At 36.9% G+C, this 14,255-nt stretch overlaps 1 protein-coding gene across 15 annotated transcripts in view; it reads left to right on the forward strand.

Moving 5' to 3' along the window:
- Positions 1-14,255, forward strand: part of PTPRD (protein tyrosine phosphatase receptor type D) — a 548,445-nt gene that overhangs the window by 361,507 nt on the left and 172,683 nt on the right. For 5 of the 15 annotated variants that reach the window (XM_077966648.1, XM_077966651.1, XM_077966654.1 and 2 more), the window contains exons 11-14: positions 567-872; positions 1,756-1,949; positions 4,324-4,350; positions 8,549-8,666. The exons of 5 other annotated variants lie outside the window; for them this stretch is intronic. In XM_077966648.1, the coding sequence (XP_077822774.1) occupies positions 567-872; positions 1,756-1,949; positions 4,324-4,350; positions 8,549-8,666 (645 nt within the window). The remainder of the gene's footprint in view (positions 1-566; positions 873-1,755; positions 1,950-4,323; positions 4,351-8,548; positions 8,667-14,255) is intronic. 5 more of the 15 variants (XM_077966649.1, XM_077966656.1, XM_077966650.1 and 2 more) reach the window with 1 other exon arrangement.

The following is a 14,255-nucleotide window of genomic DNA, read 5'->3' on the forward strand; positions in this document are numbered from 1 at the left end:
GTTGTTGACTTACTTATTTTTAATTGGAACTGGTAGAAGGGCATTAGCAGTTACTGTAACTTTTCATACTTAAGCCTTTCGCAAATGAGTACTCTATGTAAACCATCCTCATTCTAGAATATAGAAGGGAAAGCTTGGAAACAACATCTGTGAAGCACCATCAGACCCTCAAGTAAATGCTAGCACTATTTGCGACTTTTTTGAAGCTGGGTAGTCAGTATAGTAGGGGTGGGAGATACTGAGGGATTGGTTTAGAAGAAGAATTTATATCGCAGGTAGGTAATTTTATTTGAGGCTCCATTATCTTGAGGTCTCATTTTCACATATTCCCCCCACCCCATTATTTAACAATTATTTTTGGTCATTAATTCATTTTTTTGGTTTATTCATATTACTAAGCCAAGGTACATAATTTGTCATTAGAATTTAAGTTTCATAGCCTTATTTTTGTTTTGTCCTTATTGTTCGTTTATTTATTTTTGCCTTTTCTTTTGTTTTATCATTTTCTTTTTCAACCACTCCTGTCCTTTCACTTAAATCCTCCTTTAACTCACTACCAAAATAAGAGCCGTCAGCTCCTCCTCAAGACATTAGTTGCACCAGCCCAAGTTCCACTAGTATTTTGGTAAGTTGGCAACCTCCACCAGTGGAAAAACAGAATGGCATTATCACTGAATACTCCATCAAGTATACTGCAGTGGATGGGGAAGATGAGAAGCCTCACGAGATTTTGGGAATTCCTTCGGACACTACCAAATACCTTTTGGAACAACTGGAAAAATGGACTGAATACCGGATCACTGTGACGGCCCATACAGATGTCGGCCCTGGCCCTGAGAGCTTGTCCGTGTTGATTCGAACCGATGAAGATGGTATGTTGCCTCCGCTACGTCAGTTTGCACCCTTCTGACACAGTCTTGGTCTGCTGTCTTTCAATAGGCTAACAGTAATCTTTTTTCTCTGCTCATCTTTTTACCCAGGATTGCGGTTGCTTTAGTATTTTTGCCAAAGACTTGTCTTTGCTGCGGCCTGGCCTTTTTTTCTTTCTTTCTTTTTTTAAATCTCAATGCAGTAATTTGCTTCTCTTTAAAAGGACTGTTGGCTCCTATGGTCTTGCAATCCAGCCCGTCTCTGTACCTCCATCTAAAGTCTTCTGTGTTTTTCTTGGCTTTTTGTAGTCACTTCTTTTACATTTTGAAGTTAACTTTTCAAAACTACCTTCTTTTTGTTGCCTTTTTGTCTTACATATTTCAGAAACATTGATGCTCAACATTCAATTTTTGGCATCTTTTGTATGGAATACCTTTGATATGAGAAAAAAGAGAAGATAATCCATATAATCAAGAATCTTTTTATTCTGCTGTTTAAAAAGAAACCTTTAAAAAAACACACAACAATCAACAGCCAGTTTTTGTTATTATTTCAATGCTATACCTCTTTGTGCTTTAATGCTTTGAACCTCAAAGCATCTTCCTTGGCTTTTGTACATTTTTTACATGTTTTTCTATTTCTCTGATACTCTTTTTTTCTTCCATTTTTTTTTGCATTGGTCATGTTTTTTGATCTTTTCTTAAAAGGTAGAGCAGATTGGTTAAGCATTTTCATTGGTTGAAAATGTTCGTATTCTTCAAAGGAAACATAGTGGGTTTACCCATTTTTTGAAAAAGAGAAACCTAAGTAAAGAAAATGCAGAAAATGCTCTGATTGGGTGGGACAAGTGCCTATAATTTCTTTTATCCAATGATGTTGTTCCAGTTCCTAGTGGTCCTCCTCGCAAAGTCGAGGTGGAGGCTGTCAACTCAACATCTGTTAAAGTCTCATGGCGCTCACCTGTGCCCAATAAACAGCATGGCCAGATAAGAGGATACCAGGTACATTATGTGAGGATGGAAAATGGTGAGCCCAAGGGCCAGCCCATGCTGAAAGATGTCATGCTGGCTGATGCACAGGTAAGCCTCTGAAATTATGTACCTCGATTTTTATATAAGTGTGTCTTAGTTCATATCTTGCAATTGGCCTTATTTTAGTTTTTCGACATTTAAAAAATCCTGTACAAAATTCTAGTTTTCATTACACATTGATGTATATTGATCTTTTCAATCAGAGTTACTATCAAGTGAGGAAGGGAATTGTAATGAAATGACACTCAAGTCTGATTAAAAACATGTTACTTTTCCCTTAAAATACAGATATTCAACCCTTTACAACCATATTTGAGTTTGCGTTTCTGATTTCAAAAAATGATTGTCTTAGTAATGAGTCAAAGAGATTTCTAAACTGCAATTTGGCTGATGGAATCTATTTTATTCTGTGCTAAAACAACTTGGAACTTAGTTGTTCTAATTTCTAAATGTATGTCTTCTTCCATTGAAGAATAGACATTTTTATTCAGGTACAGTTACTCAGTATTATATTTAGTATTTTCATCAAATTACATATTTGATGAAACTCATTGTTTCATGTCCCAGAAAGTGAAGATGGTGACAATGATATTAAAAATTAAATCAGAATTTCCTAGAGAATAAATGGCATCCTTATGTTGAACCAAGGTTAAAAAAAAAAGTACTGAAAATGAATAGTTGAGTATATGAGAAATTGTATTGATCTTAGGGCAGTGGTTTGCAACTATGGTATCACAACCTGGTTTTATAATTAGTTGTTTAAAACAGAGCATTGAAAATTTTCACAATTTTTCAAAAATTAGAGGTGATTCAGAGATAGTCCCATAATAAATTCACTTGGGTTTTACATATTTTCCTCAAAGGAAGATGAAGATTTCAACTTGTAACTACCATCCTGAAAATTGTACATGACTCATGTACTGGCTTACCTTTGCTGTGTCAAATGGTGATGAGATATCATGGGGATGGGATATTATGATCATTGGAATACTTTCATTATCCAAGAAATTGGTGACTTGGCAGGGAAAAGGATGGAGTTTGTAAAATATTTGAAATTTATTTCAAATGAAAATGCCTTTCTTTGTGTGAAAGTCAGAAAGATTATGAAGCAAGTTGAAAACTGAGGCACCAAGTTGCCCAGTTCTACATTCTTGTCTGTAAAGGCGGACGTATCCCCTGGTCAAGAGATCGAGACCATTCTGCTCAACATGGTGAAACCCCATCTCTACTAAAAATAGAAAAATTAGCCGGGTGTGGCGGCACATGCCCGTGTAGTCCCAGCTACTAGGGAGGCTGAGGCAGGAGAATTGCTTGAACCCGGGAGGTGGAGTTTGCAGTGAGCCAAGATCGCACCACTGCACTCCAGCCTGGCAACAGAGCAAGACTTCGTTTACAAATAAATAAATAAATAAATAAATAAATAAATATAAAAAAAGAGAGCAATAAATATCCCTGTGCCTCTAAGGAAAATACTTACCCCCCAAGTCTTAATACAAGTCAACTCTCAAAAGCCTTTATGTTTTCTTCAGTTTTGAAACATTCTAAGCAAAGGGATCTGGATTCACGGCTCACTTATCTATCCCAAGGCCACTTCCATAAATGCAGTAGAGCTTCATAATACCGCTTCAACACTGGAAAGGGGCCACTGACTTGATTTTTGTAAATAATTATTATGTAGTGCCTATAAAAAGAAAGTTATAAAATTAATAAAACCATCGCTATGTTTTATCATATAAGTCTACAATTATGGAAAAGAAAACAATATGACCATCGTGCTTTGATGTTCTCCTTTGGTTCTTAGATATTTTACATTATAGAACAGTAATTCTGTCCCATTTCCATTGTAAAATCTGGTAGTTAACGGAATTATGTAATACCAAATGCATTAAACGTCAACTCTGTCTTTTTTTCCTCTTCTTCTTTGTCTTTTCTTTATTAATTGCTGATTTTTCTTGTGTATTTTCTTTCTTTCCCATCTCATTTATTTTCCTTGACTGTTCGCTGAAATTTCATTACATCTCACAGGACTTCTTTGAAGCTATAAGTGTTAAATATAATGAAAGATATTAATCTAAATATTGACTTTTAATTGTGTAACTTAAGATAGAAGTAAAAATAAATGAGTAGGATATGAGTAGAAATATTCACTTTTTCTGTGCTTCATTGCTATGTTTCAGTGAACCATACATTTAAAGTATATTAGCTGGTTTTAGCAATAACAGTAACAAAGATTATTTAATTTGACTTCCCAATCAGAGGTGGAGGTGGCAGCAAAACACACATTCTCTGGAATTTTATTGTACACACTGCTTTGTTTATTTTTTCAATTTTTTTAGTCTAAGAAGGGCAACACTGCCTGTATAAGGCTTAAATTTTTTTCTTTTTATTTTGTTTTCCTTCCAACCTTCTTATTCTCAATCAGTGGGAATTTGATGATACTACTGAACATGTGAGTAATTTTTGACTGTTTTGTCAAAAGCAGACTATATATGCTTGTTTTCTCTGACATCCTTTCACTTATTTGTGATCTGTCATCACAGTTTGCTTGGATGCATGAACTAACAAATTATTTTTAAGTTATCTTCACTATGTGGTGCACTTTTTATTTTGGTTTCTGTTTTATGAAATCAGCATGGTGCTATTGACTGCATAAGAAATGTCATGGGCTTGTGATATTTATTTTGATGGCTGCTACTAACTCTGCTTTGTGACAGTCAGAGGAAGCATGCTTTAAAATACAGGGGTGTCATCCAATCTTTTGGCTTCTCTGGGCCACATTGGAAGAAGAAGAATTGTCTTGGACCACACATAAAATCCACTAACATTAACGACAGCTGATGAGCTAAAAAAGAAAACAATCTCGTAATGTTTTAAGAAAGTTTACAAGTTTGTGTTGGGCTGCATGTGGGACAAGCTTGCTTTAAGTGAAGGCATTGCAGACTGGAGATGTCAGATTGTTTGGTGTAGGCTGCTCATAAATCCTACTCCAGGGTCACATATCCAGTGGATAACAAGATACAGATCTGGCACTGATTAACTCTAACTAGAAGTGGCTGTTCTTCACTTTTACCCATACATATTTGAACGATGAATGGATTATGCCAAGAAGTAGAAAGTATCTTGCTGAGGGAGGAATGTTTTTAAAATATTTGAATGAAAGCTCTATGTTATTTATTGAGGGACTGTTATGTATGTGCCACTGCAAGGGACACATGATGTGACACCTGCTTTCTAGTGTTTCTATTCTAAGTGGCTAAGGAAGAGTAAAGTTCTGAAAAGTTTCATATAATGCAGCAAAATATATGGCCTACAGCAGTGTACCATGCATTAATAAATTAGTGGACAGTGTCAGTAAGAGCTATGAATTCAGAGACAGTGGTCCAAGATAGTAAAAGAAGTCCTGAAGCTCAGTTGAGAATTTAAGGGATGATTAAAGACTGAATAAGTGAAAAAGTTGTGTGTGTGTGTGTGTGTGCGTGCGCGCACACGTGTGTGTGTGTGTGTTGGGGAGCTAGAGGTGGAACATATATATTTTTTTAAGTTGAGCACAGCAAAACCAGTCATTGAGACAGTTGAGCATGTGGTATAGTCACATGACAGTGAGCCTGACAATTTGATATAAATGAAGGCTTCCTGTAAGTAACTCAGTGGTAAATAGAGCTAAGAGGTCAACTGTAATATAATACTGGAAAAACCAGAAGAGTCAAGCCAAGAAGCTGGCCAGTCAGTCTTTAACTCTTCAATATTAGAGCGAAATAGGAGAAATTTTTAAAAATGAGTTAAAGGCTGACAGGAAGGTATTCTTCCATTCACTGACTGAATATTTACTGCCAATGCACAGGACTCTTATTGGAAATCTTGTAACTGTGTCCAAGGTATCAGTTCTCGTGGCTTTGCCAGTGCAGCAGCATTTTTGACCATAAACTTCTTTGACTATAACTCACAGTAAGAAATACCTTATATGTCGTGATTCAATGCACACATATGTTTAACTAAAATACAAATTTTATGGAACCATATTTTGTATAATAAACACTAAGATTAAGTATTCAAGTTTATTCCATTTCATTTCTGTTTGTTTAAATTCTGGTCATGACTGACTAAAGTGATTTCACAACCTACTAAATGGGTCATTACCTGCAGTTTAAAAACCAGTGACGTAGTGGATAGATTAGAGAGTAAAAAGGTGGCAGATAGAAAAGCAGGTAAAAAGAGTTATTTTGCTAATTTAGTCATGAAGTGATAAAAATGCAACAGAGTTGAGGCAGTAGAAATGAAAAAGTGATACTGAGGATCAATAAAAGGAAGAATTGGCAAAAAACTTGCTAAGAATTGAAGAAGAGAAAGAGGTCAAAGATAGCTCATAAGTTTTGCAAATGTGTTACCATTCATTAAAATATGGAAGTAAGGAGGGGGAGTCTACTTCCAGGAATGATTTTTAAGTTTTAGTTCATTTGAACTTGAAGTAACACTGGGTAGTCACAGGAAAACATCCAGCAGATATTTACAGTGTATATGCCACTGGAGCGCAGATTGGAAGTCACAGCTGAAATAAATCAGGAGTATGGGCAGAAATAATTACTTAAGGTTTAGAAATGAATGCAGTTATTTTTTTTTTATTTTTCTTTTTTTCTTTTTTTTTTTTTTTAAGATTAGAGAGAAACAGTAGACCAGTGACTGTGACAGAACCTCAGGTATGCCAGCTTTTAACAGTCAGGGACAAAAAGCAAAGTGGAGACAGGACAGGAGGAAACAAAGAGAATAAGGAATTATAGCCATAGTACCGGGCACATCACCTCACAGAGCATACTGAAACAACCAAGGAAGGAAGTGTACCCACCTCTTAAAGAAATAAAATGTAATCCAAGAAAGGGTATGATCATGGCAGATAGAGGTGTGTCCAGTTGAGATTATACCACTGCAGGGGACTTGACGCATTTCAAATTGCGTTACGTCTGTTATCCTCTGACAACCTGGGCAAGAGAATGGATGTGTGTGGTTAACTCTAATTTCGTGATAAGAAACATATAAGGCTCAGAGTGCATAATTTCTTGCTGCAAAATTTGGTGATGAAAGCAAGCCTTGCTGCTTTTTCTAGTTAGCCATGCCTGCTTTTCAGCAGTACTCCGGTGGCATGTGAGGGCAACCTTGGAAACAATAATGTTGGCATTTAATCATCATAGTTTTCGGGATAGTCAGTGTGTCTGCTGTCATTTAAAATACTGCTCTTGGGTAGTTTACTTGGTTTTTCTATCCTCTGTAACGTTAGGGAAACCATTCCAAGGTCCTGGAAATACAACATCTCTCCCAAATAGCCCATTTATCTGGCATAATAAAATTTCCAGTGACTCTTCAGGATGATATCTGAACTTCTTGAATTTCCACAATGAGATATTCCTACTCTTTTGAGAAAGCTTGTTGTCAGAAGCTGTCATATTTGGAGTCATCTTCAACAATTGAGCTCTATGGTATCTGTTACAGCCTTGCTAAAAAAAAACCTACTGTATTTCACACAATATAATTCATTCACTCGTCAGTCACATTGTCTTTAGATTTGAAAGACAATGACATTGTGTATTTTCCTAAATTTATCCATATTCAATTTGAAAACACAGCTGTGCCAAAAATCTGAAAGGGTTTTTATATTGCTCTGTGTGTGTGTCTGTGTGTGTGCGTGCGCATGTGTACATGCAGCTCTGGTATTTGTTCTTAAAATACTAGAATAAGTTAATAGCCAGAATCTCTAAAGAATCCCATAACCCGTAGTTTAAAGGAATATCAAAAACCATCTGGTCTTATAACCACCACCGCTTTGGGCCCTGACTAAGAGAAAACTAAGAATTTTGGTAAATAGTATGTGGTATTTAACTTTTTAGAAAGTCCGAATAAATTGAGCACATACTGGTGATGCGGTAAAACTAAAGTCCGGTTGTATTCTTTGCTTTTATGGCTGCTTTTTAATGTGTGTGAAAATTCTCCTCAGTGGATAATGATTTCTGCTCATAGCCTATACAAATAACCAATAAACATGATAATACAATCAATCAATAAGAGAGCCCTAAGCAAATTCTCTCTCAGGGTATCTAGGTCCAACAACAACCATTTGGTAAAATTCTTCCATAGTGATCAAACAGACTGCTGGCATCAGCCGCATCTGCAGTCTGTTCGTTACAGTGGATGTGTGTGGAGAGCTGTTGGCATAAAATAATCACTCTTTCATGGAATGCTTCCTAGAAGTCAGGCATAGTTCTGTGAGTTTACCTGATATAACTCATGAAATCCTATGGAGTCCTATTATAATTCCAACATTCACTTGGGAAATGGAGGCACAGATAGGTAAACGTACTTGGTCTGTCCAAGCTAGTAAGGATATGAAAGTTGAAGAATTCAGGAAGTCTGGCTCCAGATTTCATGTCTTTGACTAATACCCTAAGAGCTACCTCCTAAGATGCCTGAAGACACCCCTTCGATATCAGCATGAAAACAGATTTCCTAGCATGAGCTCAGGCATGACATTTCCAGGGCTTAGCATGGCTGCAAGGGATGTGTGAGCATTTGCAGAATGAAGGCAGACGTCTGGCCTTGTTTTTCACCCAGGGCATTAGTAGCATGTTTTGAATCAGTGACATTCTGTTTTGTCATTTCAGGACATGATCATTTCTGGGCTCCAGCCTGAAACTTCCTACTCCCTTACGGTCACAGCCTACACAACCAAAGGAGATGGTGCTCGCAGCAAGCCCAAACTGGTGTCCACCACTGGGGCAGGTAATCATGTCTGTGCATGTATGTGCCTTGAATAGTACTGCTAACTTTCTAAATGGTATGGGTAGCTTCTAGCAGGCTTTTATTATTATAAAATCAGAGGAAATAAATGGACTATGGTCAACTTTTGTGTTTTTAGTTCAGGGGCAAAAAAAAAAAAAAAAAAAAAAATCAGGGAAAAAATAGTCCAAGTGCATAATTTGTCCAAACTATTCAATCAGTCATTCAACAATTATTTCTTTGAGCACCTTCTGTGTGTCAGGCATTGTAATCAGCACTGGGGATGAAGCAATCAACAAAACAGAATAAGAATCTGCACTTACGAAATTTACTTTCTGAATAGGACTAGATAATTAACAAGTGACGAAAGGAGTATAAAATAAAATGTCAGAAAGTGGTAAGATGAAAAGTAAAAGTGTATAGGCAATTAAGGATGAGGCAGCCTCTAGGGGTGAGAAGTTCTTGTAGAGGAAGGATTATTTAAGTTGAGACTCAAATGATGTGAAAGATCAAGTCCCATGAAGGTCTGGAGGGAAGGGGTCTGGGCAGGGAAGTCAAACAACAATTTCAACTTCCCTGGACAACAAATCTCCTTAGAAGAGCTCCCATCTTAAACTGGGTTCATGACTTACAGTTCTACCTTTTGTCATTTTGTCTTCCCCACCCCCTGCTGTGGGGATTCTTAAGAAGCCAAATTGAACAAAAGATAGAAAACAAAAAAGAAAAAGAAGAAAATTAAGAAGGCTAAATAGTATAAAATTACTCCCTTCTAAAGAATAAGGCTTCTTCAGTGCTTTTTAGGGTTACTGTGGGCAGCCACGTTAGGAAAAGCCAGCATGAAGGAAGAGCAAGCATTGTAGAATGAGGAAATTAAGAGATAATTGCAGATAAATCCAGTCCTCATGTATAGCAATCTCCCGTGAACATGGAAACCATGATTTGATTTACTCCGCCTGAATCACTTCTCAAACAACTTTTTAGGAACATACCTCTATGTAAAGGCATAAAGGAGAGAACAGCTGTGATGCTGAGTGCCCTCCTGGGTGCCATGCTCACTGCCAGCTTTGTCTAAATGTCATAAGATTTGCCTCGCTCGCATCCTACCACCTGGAATTGCCTCAAGCAGCAGGATTACAGATGGCAAAACTCCTTCAAGGCTGAATCTTCTGGGCTTTTTTTTTTTTAAATACCATTACATCAAGCTAATAATTTAATGCCCTGCAGAGCAGACACGTATTCAGTGAGGGGCATGATGGCATGATCACTATCTGGCTATGGAACCAGTCTCTATTACAACATCAACAACCAAGAGTTGAATCTCAAATTGAACAACGTGCATTTCCTTCGCCTACATTTATAAATATGTCATAAATAACTCTGAAATGTCTTATATTAAGCACCACTCACCTCTTGCCCATTAAATGGGGTCATGTTATGATGACAAGAAAGTAGAGGATTTATAGCCAAGGGATATGAATTTTAGAGAAAGGGATGATTTTGTCTATTTTAACATCACTAACGCCATCTCATCCCTTTTTAGTTACCATACAGTAGACATTTTAGAATTTTAGAACTTAATCATATATAGAATTCTTTTGGCATTTTCATTCACTATTTTAGATCCTTCTTAATCAATAGAGGCTTCGGTACTGAGATAGAAAATGCTTTCAATTTAGATGCCTACACATTTACTTTTGTAAGACCTCCCCACTGCACCTGGGAAGAAAGTAGAAGAATCCAAATTTAATTCCTTTAAGAGCGAACCTCTAGTTTTCCTTTGCTTAAGCAGCCCCTATTCGTGGTTTATCCCTAGGCAATTAGTGAATATATCAATTTGTTTTGTTTTGTATACTGTATTAAAAATCCTCGTATATTTATGTGACTGTGAAGAATTACTGAATTTATCTCACAGACGTTGAGCTCCTAATAATCATAATTGTAAAGGTATTTAGTTACAGCTCCCACAAAGAATTCAGGAATTCTCGTGAAATTTTATTTTAATAGTAAACTTCCTGATTGTGGGGTGTTTGTTTATTATACCTAGTTTCTAGAACCTGTAAATAATCATATCTTTGAAACAAGAGTACTGATCATAGTTTAAGTATAATCTACAGGAGATTCATATAACCTGAAGGATGCTTCTGAAGAAAATGTTGGCTTTTATGTTTCAATGATTATGAAATATCTGTATTTTCTTTGTTAATACTCCAATTATTCTGTATTGTAATAATTTGTTTACTGCCTGAGGCCTTGAGGTTAAAACAAACAGAAAATTCATTGGTTTGACATTTTCTGTATATTTTTACGTGAATTTCAGTACTATATTGAACAGCTATGTTAAGGGTAATCAAAAGATGACTGTGACAGGGAGAATTTGGAAATCTTAGCCCAAGTCTAGTCAATTATGATTGTTGTTGCTTTGGTACTAGGTTAAATTGGGGGCTAAGTTTAGAACCACTGCAAGTAAGTACCTCAATTTATCGCCAATGATTGCAGTTGCTAAAAAGTAAAGGGAAACCACATATATATACCAATTTAGAAGTCCTAAGAGATTTTTTAAAGAATGTAAGAGAATAAGAAAATGTAAAAGGGAGAAGAGTTTATATGTCGTGATATAAATTAGAGTTATTTACTTTGTAGCTGGACCTTCTCTGCTTCTTCCAATATGTTCACTAAGACCTGGCCAAAAAGTGACCTTCTGACTCCCCTGAGTAATTATTTAAGACCCTTTCATCTTACCAACCCTCAAGCTCCAGTGCTGGAGTGAGCAGAACCATTGAACCAACAGCTGGCATGACCTATAAAAGTAGCCTACAGAATAACCCTAAGGCATTAGAAACCTGAGCCAGACTCCACAGATCGCACAATCTATTCCACCTCATTATTTTCCCAACTAGAATATGCCTGTATTAGAGAACGTGGACCCTGCTGTATCTGTCTTTATTTCCTCACTCAAATACCTGTGTGCCAGTGTACAAGTATTTGCACAAAGTGAATTATTGGTAAATGTTTGATACCTATAGTGTTTCTGGAAGCCAGGAATGCAGTGAGTTCCATTGCCAATCTGTGGAGTTTGGGAGAATTCTTTTTAACTATGTATTCAATGATGTAGAACTCTCCTCATTCCTTTTCCCCTTTTTATCTTATCAGTGATTCCCTGGATGAAATACCACAACTGTCCCAAACCCTTACTCCATCCTATTTAAACTTCATTTACTATTTCTATTATTCACATGCTTGTGGAAATTTTGGGCATCCCTTCGTGTGACCCTTCATGGGGTCAGCCTCTCCTGAGGTGAAAATTGGGAGTTCTTCCCCAAGCTGCACAAGCATTCATTTCTTTACTGAGCCCTTCCTTTATGCTTCGTGGCACTTCCAGGCTGGTTGTCTCATAGTTTTCAGGCTTAGTAAAACTTCTGCCCAGGGAAGGAATGACTGTTGTGGGTTTGGCAATAGAGAGCAGACTAAGATCCTTGTGTACAGCAGGGGAAGCCAGTAGGTCAGAGCTAACGCTCTTTTTTCTAGATCATTACTTTGATCTTGTGATTCCAAGCCAACAAGCCTTTCTGTCCCAGAATAAGAAAGGTCATGCCAACATCGAAAACAAAAGAGATTACTCCATCCTAAGCTTTGACTCCCACAGAAGAATAAATATATACATTTACAAAGTCAGTGAGTTTTTTCCTAGACTTTGCCAGCCCATTATATTTCTCCAAATGTGTACCATAGCAATATTATAAAGTGAAACATCAGTTAATAAGAACATGCTCATAAATGACAAATATTAGAATGCAATCTATATTTGTGGTATATCAAGAAATTATTTTTATTTATCCTAGCTTTACATGCATCTTACAGAAACAGGATACACAGTGTATATATTATTATGCAGTTCATTGGAACTAGAATTTCAGAAAATTTTAATAAATATTTTTAATCTGTTGTCCTGGAGAATGTTGAGAATAAATAGTTGTGTTTCCACCCACTTGTTTCAACTGAGTTTCATATATTAAAGGCTGTATTCTCTGCTGAAAGCTCTATTTCACCATGGATTTTTCACAGCAGAGACTCAGGTGTTTAATCCTTGAGACCATCACTGACATTTTCATGGACAAATCATGTAAATGCTATGTATACACAAAGGGGAATTAAAGATGTCTGCCAGTGTCTCTACCTTAAAGTACTATTTTAAAATTAAGATAATTGTAAATACATTAAAAGCAAATGAAATAGTTCACACAGTCTCCAACTTATGGATGGATTGTGTTCTGAGAGGGTTAGTTGATTGTTAAGATCTCTGGATGCATTGTTCCTGAGGAACACAGTGAGTACACAATGATGTGGTTCCTGGGCCTACCTTCAACACACATATTTTATATATACAACGCAACACACATGTTTTACATATATAACACAACACACGTTATTGAGTAATTATTTATCTAAAAACTTTAGAGAGTATTATTTTCATACATTGTGGGTTAGCTGAGTTACATAAGCGTGCTATGAATCTTCCCAGCATGTGAAACAAAACTGTTACTCCATTGGTTAAGGAAGTAAATATCTTAATGATATTTCTGAGAGCAGAGCACATCTCCACCTGGTCTCACTTTCTGAAATACAAAATGAAGAGGCTAATCAGTCCATCTCTGAGGTTAATATTCTATATATTGTCTCATAATCTTTTTAGTGATTTTTTTTTACCTTAATCTATATCCCCATGGTATGATTTTTTATCACCTGTCTCCCATTACTGTAAGCTTTCCTCCTTTCCTACCATCTTTCTTTTTCTTCACGTTCATAATTTTGAGACATAGTTTCACTGTCACTTAGGCTGGATAGCAGTGGTGTGATCAATAGCTCACTGTAGCCTCAAACTCTTGGCTCAAGCAGTTCTCCCACCTCAGCCCCCTGGGTAGCTAAGACTACAGACATGTGACGCCATGCCTTTTTTTTTTTTTTTTTTTTTTTCCGTAGAGATGAGTCTTGCTATGTTGCCAAGCTGTTTTCAGGCTGTTTGTTTGTTTGTTTGTTTGTTTGTTTGTTTTTGAGATGGAGTTTTGCTCTTGTTGCCCAGACTGGAGTGCAGTGGCACAATCTCGGCTCACTGCAGCCTCTGCCTCCCAGGTTCAAGTGATGCTCCTGCCTCAGCCTCCTGAGTAGCTGGGATGACAGGCATGCGCCACCATGTCCAGCTATTTTTATGTTTTTAGTAGAGACGGGGTTTCTCCATGTTGGTCAGGCTGGTCTCAAACTCCCAACCTCAGGTGATCCACCCGCCTCTGCCTCCCAAAGTGCTGAGACTACAGGCATGAGCCACTGTGCCCAGCCGCTGGTTTTGAACTCTTCGTCTCAAGCAATCCTGCCACCTCAGCTCCCGAACTACTGGGTTTACAGACATGAGCCACCATACTTGGCCTTTCTTCTTCTTTCTGTTAACTTGGTTTAGTTTTGATTCTGATGATCCTCCCTCAATGTCTTTTGTTGTGGATTCCAGGAATAATTGCTCTCCATTAAAAATAAATACAGATATGATAATGCATTGAATGAGTAGATTAGAACTTTTCACATTTCTAACTTAAAAGGTAAATA

Source organism: Macaca mulatta, chromosome 15 (genome assembly GCF_049350105.2).
Source record: "Macaca mulatta isolate MMU2019108-1 chromosome 15, T2T-MMU8v2.0, whole genome shotgun sequence".
Taxonomy (NCBI): domain Eukaryota; kingdom Metazoa; phylum Chordata; class Mammalia; order Primates; family Cercopithecidae; genus Macaca; species Macaca mulatta.